The sequence below is a fragment of the Atractosteus spatula genome, chromosome 28, assembly GCF_055471065.1.
Source record: "Atractosteus spatula isolate fAtrSpa1 chromosome 28, fAtrSpa1.hap1, whole genome shotgun sequence".
NCBI classification, from domain to species: Eukaryota; Metazoa; Chordata; class Actinopteri; order Semionotiformes; family Lepisosteidae; genus Atractosteus; species Atractosteus spatula.
Genome location: NC_142733.1, coordinates 11,534,143 through 11,546,705, shown reverse-complemented (window position 1 = coordinate 11,546,705; position 12,563 = coordinate 11,534,143). Strand labels below are relative to the sequence as shown.

The 12,563-nt window shown below is 40.5% G+C and overlaps 1 protein-coding gene across 1 annotated transcript in view; it reads left to right on the top strand.

Annotated features, from left to right (window-relative positions):
* Window positions 1-12,563, top strand: part of kdm4b (lysine (K)-specific demethylase 4B) — a 129,717-nt gene that overhangs the window by 90,080 nt on the left and 27,074 nt on the right. Inside the window, exons 10-14 of the mRNA XM_088907842.1 lie at window positions 1,624-1,808; window positions 2,681-3,084; window positions 6,223-6,349; window positions 10,862-11,040; window positions 11,749-11,953. Coding sequence (XP_088763968.1) covers window positions 1,624-1,808; window positions 2,681-3,084; window positions 6,223-6,349; window positions 10,862-11,040; window positions 11,749-11,953 — 1,100 coding nt within the window. The remainder of the gene's footprint in view (window positions 1-1,623; window positions 1,809-2,680; window positions 3,085-6,222; window positions 6,350-10,861; window positions 11,041-11,748; window positions 11,954-12,563) is intronic.

The window sequence follows — 12,563 nt, the reverse complement described above, 5'->3', positions numbered from 1 at the left end:
GACTGTCTAAGAATTCTCTTGAGAGTGCCTCAGAAAGTAACTTCTTCAGTTTGATTGATTTCTGCTCAGCGTGGTTAACTCTTTAAATCTTATGTATTCATCTAGATTTTGGAAAGCCAATTCTTCATGAGGGGAAATTGAAAGGGAAAAGGAAATAGTTGTCAAGCCTTTATGAAGCATACATGCCAGATATTAATATATGGAACTACTGCATATATTTGGTAGTTCAGGCTATCGACCTCGGTATCAGTAAAAGTAATTTATATGTATATGCCCTCTACTCATATATAATCCACTAAAAGTGTACAGCGATTTAGGACACTGAGAAAACAGTATGTTTGTAATGGAATTGGTGGGAGTTTTCTCTCAGACCTGGCCTGAAAGAGTGCTCCCAATAGATTCTGAACGGCCAGAGTCCATTCTAACTCTCTTGTCAGAGGAGGTTACACATGCACCCTAAATGGAATATGACAGGTGTTTGCTTATTGTTGGATTTTATCTAAATCTGTTTGTTTCCTTTGCGGCTTCTATAGTGTTTACTAACCCTCATTGTTTGGCATCAGGTGTTAACTATACCAGAATCTAAATCGTTGTTATAAATTAGGAAGAGCTGTGTTCCTAGTACAGATCCATGTGGTACTCCACTACATACCTCGCCTCAGTATTGAGCATTTAACTTTTCTGTACCTTCCGTTTCCTGTGCATTAAGTTCAAATTTTCCTTTCAGATGTTAACATGAAATAACATTATATTGGGAACTTTATTAAAAGGCTCTAACATTCTGGAGATATCATACAATTTGCTCTGTTTGGTTCCATTGTTGTTCAAAGACCTCTATCAAGTTAACTGAAATTCACTTTTACTAAATTCATGTTTGCTATGCTCTAGAAATGTTACTACCTTTTCCTAGAAATATCAAAGATGGTCCACTACTTTTTTACAGTAAGTTAGAATTACTGTAAAGTAAATGGGTGCTACCTTAGCAGTTTTCTCAGTAAGTGGATACTGCCACTGTATTGACAGACTGCTGTAATAGTTTTACTAATGGTCTAAGAAAAACATTTCATTTTCAAAGTACAATAGGAAGAATACAATCAAGTGCTGGATATTTATCTGAAGTGCTTCTTGTATCTGTAACAACTCTTCCTCTTCTATGCTATTATTATTTTTGATGTAATACTTTGTGTTTGCTCAGCCTGAGGCAAGTTTTCTCTTCCTACATTGGTAAACACCTGAATAAAATAATCATTAGATACATCAGCTATTTCCCTGTCATCACATAAAGGTTTCCTATGTGTATTTGAGACTTTACCTTTCATTTGTGTCATATTGTTGAAGATAAATGTTTATGAAATCTCATTTGCAATACTTCTTTTTATCTCTTGGTGTTCCTAATGTCCTGTTTACTAAGTTCAATCTTAGTCCTTCATAGCATCGTTTCGAAAATATGTAAACCTTTGTTTTGGACAGTTTCAAAGTATGTTTCAAAGCACAGTATGTTCTGATCCTAGTTCCCTAATGGTTTTCTGTCCTCTGTTGTGGGTTTGAGTCATGATTATTCTGGGGGTTTGTATGCGGCTGGTGCCTGGTTTGTAACTCTGATCCCATGGCTGTGTTCCGCAGGGCGATGCGGAAGATGAAACAGGTTCGTAGGCTGAAGATGGAGGATATCAAGGCACTGGCGGAGGTGGGAGTAATGGTCGACCCAGCGGAGCACCAGCGCATGGTGGATGCCAGAGAGGCACAGAAGAAAGAAAAGGAAGCAGCGTCCGGCGACCAGGAAGAGCAAAAACACGTTCCCAGTTCAGGTAGCTGGGTGCTGATGGGGTATCTGGGCGTCTTCATGTAACACACTCAGCACATGGTGTTGGGGCCCTGAGTGCAACCTTTCCCATGTCATCTTGCAAGATTTGGACATGGTGTTTGTTGATTCTCTCACAGGAGAAATGAAAATTCTTCACTCACGAACTGCTTATATATAGACAGTAAGTCGTAGGAAGATACTCAGATTCTATCAGAAGTGTCTGTAAAATATTTTTTTTTCATGATCGGTGCTGAGATGATCACAGCCACCTGTGTCCTATATTCCTGCAATATAAGGGCAATAATATAATCCTATATTAGGATTTTTCCAATATAACAAGGTGGACTGGGTACAGTACACATATACTGGAAGTTCGCCTAGCAGTTCTACAAGTGAGCTGGACACTATAGTATTAACCAGGTCTTCCCTTTACTCTCGGCTAAGCTGCTGTTTTCCCAGTAAACCCTGTTCCATAAAGAAAAGGCACAAGATGCTAACAGTCTTTACTGCTGTGGTAAAACAGCTTTACGTAAGACCCTAGTTGTATTTAAATTTCTTCCGCTACTTGGGCAAATGCTTTTGTAAGCTGGCATGGAAATTTATTGTTTTCAGTTCTCTACCAAGCAAAGGCCATATTTCGAACATGTTTTAGGTGGATTGACACAGCAGAAGTCCGGACCTTAAAGAAGCCTTTAAACATGGCTTCTGTTCTCCAGTTCAGCCTGTATAATTTAATCAATCAGATCTGACAATGACATATAGCTGAAATATTTATGAATAGAAAGTGAACAAATTGAATCACCAGCTGATGATCAGCTCGTGAAGGAAATGCTGCTCTGTCACAAATGGAGCTCCCGTCTCTTCTTATTTCTCCAGCACCTCTAGACAAGAGCCAGGCAGAGCGGCAGCTGCCCGTGGCGGAGGGCGAGAAGGCGAAAAAGAAAAAGAAGAAGAAAGCCCCGGTGCAAGGGGCGGCGGCGGCCTCGGAGGCTGCAGAGGCCGCTGGCTTGTCCCCAGCAGAGCCGGCGGTGCGCGTCCAGGAGGAGGGGGAGCAGAGCTTTGAGGCGCGTCCCATCATCCCCACCCTGTACGTTATGCCCAGTCCCAAGAAGGTCGTCTTCGACAAGGAGCGCATGTCCTGCCAGGAGGCCTTTGAGCAGTTTGCCAAGAGCAAGGCGGCCCACGCCTCTCCCATCAGGAGACAGGGCCACTGGGTGAAGGACGAGAGCAGTGATGCCGAAGAGCCCGGGGAGGGCAGAACCGAGAAGAGGGGCATCCAGGTTGGTCCTGTAAATGTACCTTACACAAGCTTTTCTACTTCTAAAAATTTAAAGCAAAGGCCATTATTTTGTTTTATTGTACTTGGCTACAGTGCTTCAAAATTGTAAAGTCTGCATCTGTAGTATTCTTTTTGAAGTCTTGTCAGAGCTATTTAATACTTGATCGTTTTTGTGTGTTTTTGTAGCTCCTTTCTCAGTGTATGTACAGTAGACAGTAACTTCCACAGAGTTTGGAAACTACCTTGGTGGCAGAGAAGCCGTTACTCTTCAAAAAATCTTTAAGGAAGGAGAAGTGCAAAGCATTTGTAGTTGGTTCTTGGATGCTTTTACTTGAATATGCCTTTTGTTATCATCTACTGTACAAACATGAGCCGATACCTAATGATTTATAGTTTTAAAGTAGGCCTTTATGCTGTGAAAAGAAAATAAAAAGTCATGGGATCCAATATCAGAAGTGTAGAGGGAGGTGTTAGTGGTGTTATAACTTCCAAATATGACCTTTAAATTGTGTGTTGAAATGAAACGGAAAATGAGGAGGGTTTTGTTACAGCAGCAGGATGGAGCTTAGGAGTCCAAACAATACAGCAGAACACATCATCATAGCTAAAACTATAACCTCCCTAAAAACTCTCCTTAAGTGACAGACTTTATAAAGAGCAACTATACTCCCAAATGCAACTGTCACTTGTAGGTATTCTCAGCTCATCTTGTAAATGACTTTAGGTACCTTTAGCCAAGTTCATAGTAAAAGCTAGTCCTAAAAGATCATGCGTGTTTATAACTACATATACCGTTCTCTGACAGTATTAATATGCTGTATGCTGGCAAATCCTTATCGGGGAATTCACTTCTCAACTTGTTAAAACTTTCCCTTCTCAACAGACGTGAGCACTAGGCTGTAGAGAAGAGAGGCCAGTGAGTCTAGCTGGGAGGCTCATTCAGTTCATTCTTTACGCCAGGTGTGAAAACATTACTGGCTTGCGTTTCATTCATGCAGTAACCATCCTCCAGAAGTAAAGTACGCTAACTGAATTTGCATAAGCTATATGGTTATGTACATTTTGTGGTTCCATTTCCATGCTTTATAATAACTCAACTGCACTGATTTATAATGTTCTTTTTATGGAACAGAATAATAGCTATAAATAGCTGTTCTCCCATATTCATTATATTAATTGCCCACAAGCTTAAGTGATGTCTTGCTGTTCAGAACTAATTAAGTCCCATTCAAATGTCAACCTACAGTAAGTTCAGAAATGTTGTAGCTCTTTGGTGTCTTGATGAGAGACCTGCCTCGGAAGTGGCTTTTAAATAACACTGGCCTCTGCATAATAAGCCTTTTTTTGCCTGAGTTATTGTCAGGGTACTTCCCAGTTATTAAAAGCATTAACTTTTATACAGTTCCAGACAATAGCATTGGTATCCTGTATCTGAAACAGCTTTTTTCAGAAATAATTATCCTAGTTTTTGTTATAGGTGGTGTTTTGATATCAGTGATGGCTCTTCTGAAACCAAACACCTGTTCTTCCTTGAAAGTGGTAGTTGAGGTGTTCCAGGGGAATTGGGAAGATATTTTGTTCCAGCACTTAGGTCTGCATCTCTGTAGCTATTTTATACACAATAAAGACAATGAATGGGCACTGAAGCATAGCCTGCTGCTTGAGTGTGACTTTTCAGACTCATTTGCTACTGTAGAGTGATGGAACAGTGTATATATATATATCTGTGTAGATCAGTGTTAGTGGGCATCTGTACTGACCCTGTAAAAACCCCCTTAACACTCTCAACTAGACTACACTACCTACTTGCCTTGAAATGGGCCACAGGCAAGAGCACAGTTAATAGCAGTCAGCATAGCCAGCATGAACCGAGCAGCATAGATGGAGCTTTATTCAGGAACAGAGGAAAGGATATGGTTACCACTGAAGCCCATTCTGCCCATCTTGTAGGTTTGGTTGTTAGCAGCACATTGGTTCAGTAAGAATGCCAAAATTTTTGTCTATAACACCTCTGCTGCATTCCCTAAATATCATCTGCAGTATTGTCCATGTTCAGAAGGAGTAAGGTCTTGAAATCAGGTTTAACAGGAGATGAACACCATGTGAAAGGGTCTGCTTGCATGTCTTGTCATTGTTTTTGTTTTCATTGCTTGCTTTTATCCAAGGTAAGTTATTAGGGGTAGAATAAGAACAAGAGAACAAGCAGTTCATTTGTGTTAATCTCAGAATCGATTGCTACTTGTACAGGAGGGGGTGGTATTCATATTTTTTTCATCTTCTTCCATCCTTTCAAGTGTTTGGGATTGACAGCTGTCAGTCACTGTCTTACAACATAAAAACAACCTCAAATGTTTCAAAATGTCCATTTGATATATGTGAAATATAAATAAAATTACTCTTCAGTAATTTAGTATTTAGAAATAGCACTAATAAAGAAAACATCCCTCTCAATATCAGCCCACAGGAGCATCAAACATTTCACAAAGCGGCCACAGCTGGGCTGTTCTTTTTAAAGATGTGCTTTATCTGTGCATATGAATACAAACGACAATGAGAAAATGTAATAAAATCAGTCAGGGATTCTGGAATTAAATTGGAATTGGGCTTTAAATACCAAAAACATTTTCATTTGGATTTGTAGTTTCTTTATTGGGGAAAAAAACTTTTGCATTTTATTAAAAACTAATTCAAGTACACATTATCTTTTGATCCTGTGGTCCCTATAAGATGTATTGCCAACATGCTCTCATTTATTAAGTTTTTGCAGGGGACAGTGAAATAGGCATTAGCAATGATCTAGTTTCTTTAAAGAGGAATGCGTCAGATTCACTGAAATAAACAGGTATTTCAGTGATTGTCATTTCTTGGCTTGTTCACATAATTCAATATGCTAAAGTAACTTTCCATGTTTTGAAACAATATTTTTTTCAGTTGTGAAAATAAGGCTCTTTGTGCATTCTGAATTGGAGGAGGATGTGGTGACTTGCAAGGAATTGTAATGGTGTTTAAGGCCTTAAGGTTATCTGTACTGGCACAAAATGTCTTCATTTTTTTCTACTCTGGGTAAAGGAATATATTCCCCTTCCTAGTCAGTTGAATGGTATTTGTAAAACCTTGCTGCTTTGATTCCATCTTCCAGCCCCCCCCGTCCTACTCCAAGCTGAAAATGAAGATGGAAGTGAAGAAAAGTCGCCGGCACCCTTTCAGCAAGCCGCCCATGCGCTCCCCGCTGTCTGTGGTCAAACAGGAGGCCTCCAGTGATGAAGGTGAGAGCGTGGGGCGGGCGAGTCCACAGAAAGATCTCGTCTCAAACTGGCCACAAGCAAGAATTATGCATTAGTGTACATGCACCTATTTCAGATTTGTGACTCATGGTTTCACAGGAAGGTGTGTATGGGCTAGGGACCCACTGCTGAGCTGACAGTGTGCCAGTGGTCACACCTAAACACAGGACTGGGTGAGCTGCTATTGCATTGCATTGGATTTTTGCCTTAAGGTGAATTTTTCCACTTTCACACTTGATCTACTACATGACATTTTTGAAAAAGGAGGTGTAGGTTCCAACTAAATGTTTTTGGAGAAACTTAAAAATGCATGACATTAAACCTACTTATAACTGTCTGTTATCTGTGTTGACTAAGATTGTACAGTAATGTCTCAGCACTGTCTTCTGCTGCATTGTGGCTAGTCACTCTTACCTTGTTGCAGTAGCTCTGTTTATTGGATTAGCTCCTGCAAAACTGAACAGAGGCAGTATGTATTCTGATCTATCTGCTAGTCCGCTGCCTTAAGATGTAACGTATGTCCAGGGATGTTTTCTAATTAGAGCCCCTATGCACCGAAAAACTAAAACCCTGCCTGCAACACTGCAGAGAAAACACTGACAAAGCTGCAGGTCTGTCTCTTAATGGCATCCCCTTAATTTCCACCTACTGCAGGTTTATTTCTCTGATGTCCTAGGATAAAACAAAAACATCATGGAGATGCAGTTTTGAATCTAAATCAGTCAAACCTTAAACATTAGTGGCTCAAGATGGGCTTACATTGGTTTCATCCTACATAGAGGTTTTGTTTTTTTTGTTTCAGTTGTCATTTTTGAATTATTTAAACTGTCTGGCGATAATCAGCACAGACAGTTGTCTAACCACATCTGAAGATGATATTTTTCCGTTTCCTCTAACAGCAAAGCAACATAACCATGTCAATACAGGGCGAGGCATTTTAAAGCCTGTTTCCAGAGGGCGCACTATCGGAAATTAGCTGAAACGATTAGCAGGCTGACTGAGGGGTGGAGGGAGTGGGGATGTGGGCGTTGGAGACAGGCTGTCACTGTGGCCTGAGCAAAAGCTCCCTTGTGGATTTACTCCAACAGACACTTATTGATTCAGGGATCATGACTTTCCAATTACCAATTTCAAAGGCACTTTCAGCCGGCCGCATGGAAATTGTCAGGCCTGTCCTTCTAGAGGCTGAGCGCCTCATCTCGGAGAGTGATGGGTGTAAGTACACTGCCTTCCCACACCGTTAACAAAGCGCAGGCACACCGAACACGCAGCACGGCGTCCTCTAACATTGTATAGCACCCAGGGCCAGAGGCCCCTGCATGTTTTACAGGTACATTTTTAATTAGAGACCAATTAAAGCCTAAAAAACACAAGCTATGTGACCTTTTCTGCACATAATTTGTCAGCTGGGTAATTGCAGTCTGAGGTGGGAAGAAAACCAGAAGACTGTGCAGCTCATTCCTTTCCTGAGCTGCAAACCGGTGGTTCTCGGTGTTCCTTGGACTGCTGCAAGACCCCTGTGTCCTGTCCTGTAAAGCTGCAGCTTCTTCAGAATCAAATGAAAAGTGAACTAGAGGACAAAAGTGAAAAAATACACAGAAGTGCTTTCTAAACTGTGAACAGGGCGCATTTCCTTACTCAAGGTGATGTAAAAGTCTTTAACAAGCAATACCAATCTTTCAAGAAACAACTAGTAGAGACCACCAAGAATTAGTGGACGGCTCCCGGTTTTGATTGAATTAATATCTATGGGAGTTGTAATTGAAGGGGTCTTTCAGTTAGGGTATGTGGCTGTTAAGCAGAGATTCAGCAACTCCTTGACAAAGGTTACAGGAGTATTAACTACATCATATGGTAGAAATGATACAGAGAACTGTACACATGTATGTTCATCAATTTTATTTCGGAAAGCAGTGCTGTAATTTTACTTGATGGTGGAGTGACAACACTGAGACCATGCAGAGCAAGTCCCAGACATAAAGGGTCCTTTGCTCATCATGTTTTCCTTCCTCCAGTTACTGATCCATTTATCTGTGCCATTATCAATCTAGGTCTATTTCCTACGCTCATAAAACATTCATCTCCCTGGAATCCCTGTCTATATACGGCTTCCCAAAGGTGACAGAGCTGTCAGACTTACAGCTGCAATTGAGAAGGGGGGGGGGCACTGCAGAAATAGAACTTGATTTCAAGGTATAATTTCCTACAATGCTGTGCAGTCAATAAACTTGAATGTAAGAGATGGTGAGGCGATTTAATTCGTGTTGAACTTCCTGAAAGGTATTGACAAAGTCAGCCGCAAGGGACTGCTTCAGACACTGAAGAAATGATGACCAGTAGCCACAAGAGAAAAAATTGAGCAGGTGCATTATGGACTGAAATAAGATGTTGCTACAGTACGAAGTATGGTGGGGGTCTCAAAAAACCATTGTATGGTAATGCATTGAAGTCTTTAATGGTTGTGGAGAGATTTGTCTAAAACAGAAAAACACTATTCATTCTAGTGCATAAAAGATTTATTAATTGTGATATGTAATTATTAATTAAGATCGCTCACTGCAGTTCAATTGTTTGAGTGGATTTCATGAGCAATACACTTGTATTTCTACATAATGCCCCTCATTTGAGATTGCATGTCAGTGCATAGACTCATGTAGACCTACTCTGTTGGGCCCCTGAGCAAGACCCCTTAACCCCAGCTGCTCCAGGGGCGCTGTACAATGGCTGATCCTGCGCTCTGACCCCAGGCTTCTCTTCCTGTCTGTGTGTCTGTGTCTCATGGAGAGCAAGCTAGGGTATGAGAAAAGATGAATTCCTAATGCCAGAAATTGTATAGGGCTAATAAAGTGATATTATGTCTGCATTTCATTAATGATTGTTTGAAAAGTGACAATTAAATTTTTCTTTAATTTGAAAATGTTTTATCATTAACTGTAGTGGACTAAATTATATACTATAGTAGTTAAGCTGGTAGTGGTGCTTTAATGCTTTATAAACCATCGGGGATAGTCCAAGATCTTTGCATGACTGAGTTCATTTAATTGGTAGTTCTCATGTTAGGTTCAGCTTAATCAGCAGTTCCCAACCCTCTTCCTAGGGATACACCTGCAGGTTTTTGTTCCAGCAAAGTTCTTTACTTAATTAAAACCTTAATTGAACTAACAAGTAATTTGATCAGAGCTTTTCCAAGTTTTCCTTTTATTCAGAAGTGAAGTTGGAGATCTTGAGTTTTGAAATGCAGTAGTTAAAAGTCAACTTCTGATATGTTCAGGAACAGCAAAGGGCTCAAATTAATCCTTTTTTAGGGCAAGCCCTGTGCTGGGAATAGGAAGGAAACAAATCTTGTTGGAAATTGTGCAAATGTCGGAGATAAATATTTCTCACCTTGTCAGCTTGAGTGCAGTGGGTGTTGTCCACCAATTCTCAAATGACAGTTTTTTTTGCCCAGATATGAATCCAGAGAGCAGAGAGTTTACCTTTTGCAGGTAAATTCAACATCCACAGTGCCTTAGCAGTGAAAAGTAAAAGTTTATAGTTTGTGATTTAATATGTAAAGAATAATAAAATGAGCAATGTATGTAATTCAAAGTACTATAAAAACAGTAATGAAATGGTAGTCAAATTTATGTTTTTTGAAGTGCATCAGCCTTAGACTTGCTTATTTATTGTGGAGTTTTTTGCTTATGAACTGTAGTAAATTACTCAATGTCAAATTTTAAGGTCTGGTACGAAATGTGCTCCAGCATACTAATATAGTTGTGTTTTTCTGGGAATTTTCTTATTTTTCTTCCACTGAAACTTTTAGTTAAATAAATGCTAACAAGACCTATGTGTGTGCAACTTGACCTTTTATTTTTTCTAAGGAGTTGAAAAGTTGTTGCTTATAAAATATGGTGTTTGACTAATACTTTTACAAAAACATTTTAACCCTAAAAACTCGCTTCAAAGTTTGCAGTTAAGGGTGAATCGCTCAAGATGGGTGTGCCCTCAGAGAGGGACTACACAATCTAGACCTAGTGTAAAAAATCCAGTCTGTCCCTTTCACTTTCGTTAATGAAAATGTTTTGATTGATCATTTTAAGTTGTTGTACCTCTGCAAATTTGCAAAAGTATCTGAGTGTTCAGCTGGTTTTCTGAACTGTGGAATGATCTTCAAAAAGCTCTTAAAAGTTCATTTTCAGGCTTTAAAATTCAACTTCTTCATTTACTTGATCTTGAAGCTTGCACTCCATTTTGGTGTGTTATGATAGCTTTTTCATCAGATCACTTATTTTTTACTGTATAGAGATTTGGAGATTGGAGATACAGAGATTGTTTTCTAAAAGGCAATGTAAAGATCTTAATGTCTGTTTAAATGAATGGGGAGTATCCTTCTGCAGCTGCAGTTGGGAAAAGGGATCCCCGAGTTTAAGATGCTCAGCTGTAGACAGTGGCGGGATGAGAGGGAGTGTGGGTGGTTTTGAGTGTCCAACTAATGCTGCCTTCTCTCCACAGAGCTGTTCACCTCATTCGCTACAGAGGAAGAGCTGGATCCTGAGGCTGTGAAGACAGTCCTGTCTCACCTCTGGCAGAACAAGTCACACAATTTCCTGGCCGAGCGGCGCTTCAATGCTGCAGTGGCCCTCATTGAGCCTTACTGTGCCATCTGCACCCTCTTCTTCCCTTACATACAGGTCAGCTCGTGTGCCCCTGCTTGGGCTATTGGTCACACCTCTATGATATTATACCTTCTGCAGAGGTGTTCCTCTTGGTTTTTCTAAACACTGACCACATCCTAACGTTTAAGCTTATTGGTGCTTGAAGACACTTTGAGGATCACTTTAGAGAGCTGTAGTTCTTTGCAGGTGTTTGTCCTGGAAGCTGCATTCCATGCATCCGCTTCTGAAACACTTTTTGCACAACATTTGATACTCGTGAAATGTTCCTTTGCTTGCTGGGGCTAAACTAAGTGGTGTATCTATGTTGTCTAGGGTTGTTAGTCTAGTAGCTGTAGTTAACTTCAGACAGCATCCTCAAAAGACTCTTTTGATGAATCTGTGGTTCCTGTCAGCTGACATATTGCAAATAATTGCAGTAAATTAAACACACAAGTAAACAATTCTTGAGTATGTGAGCAGCAAAATGCCAATATCACGCATGGTCTTTAGCCTTAATGCCAAACATAGGGGTGTATAACTTTATCTTTTTGGGAAACACCTTTTTTTCTGGAAAATGCAGGATCATTTATAAAGAATCTACTTCTTATAAACACCCAAAATATAACAGCTAACTGAGAAGCCATTTCTGTTTTCCCCCCTGGTTGTCACTGTAAACAAGATGTTGCTTTGTTATCCACACATTTCTATACGGAATTGATTAACTATCCTGTTATTTTCTTGCAGCCGAATAAGGACCTCTCCCTGTCAGCAGACAGTCTGACCATCCCTGTGTCAAAGTGCGGCACGTACACCAGGCCTCTCATTCCAGAGATGTGCTTCAGCTCAGGGGGAGAAAACACTGAGCCGCTGCCTGCCAACTCCTACATTGGCGATGATGGCACCAGCCTGCTCATCTCCTGCTCCAAGTGCTGCCTGCAGGTCCATGCCAGTGAGTTCCCATCAAATGTGGTTCTGGTACATGGTTGAGCAGTAGTTAGGATTCTGGATCTGAGAGTTTGGGGTTTCTAAAGAAAGATACTGCCCTATCCTTGGGCAAGGTAGCTTGTCCTGATCACATCTAAACTGTGTAAATGGGTACCAGTAGTGACCAAGGCTTTTCCTAGACTCCTTCCCCATTTAGTGGGAGTCCTCCATTATCATCTTAATGCATGGAAGCTACATTGCTCTACAGCCCAATGAGCCTCAGTGCTGACTTAATCATTCCCTCTTGTTCTCTTGTACCAGCAATGTGCTGGTATAAATGGGGTGTAACCAGCCTTGACATCCCCCTGGTCCTTAGCACAGTGGCCACGTACACTGTGACAAGAAAGGTACTGTTGAATTCCAGAATCACTCCAGTACTGCCTGCTTATACTGTACTTCATAGAATAAGCCACATTCCTCCTCCTTTACATTCTCCCTCAGCCAATATTGTTTCTTTGCCATCTTATACTACAGCTCTTATTTATTTTTAATATGATTAATGGTTCAATCAAGTTGACTTAGTCAATACAGTTCCATTTAGCGAGGAATAATTAACAGAGTTGTAAAGAAGTAGG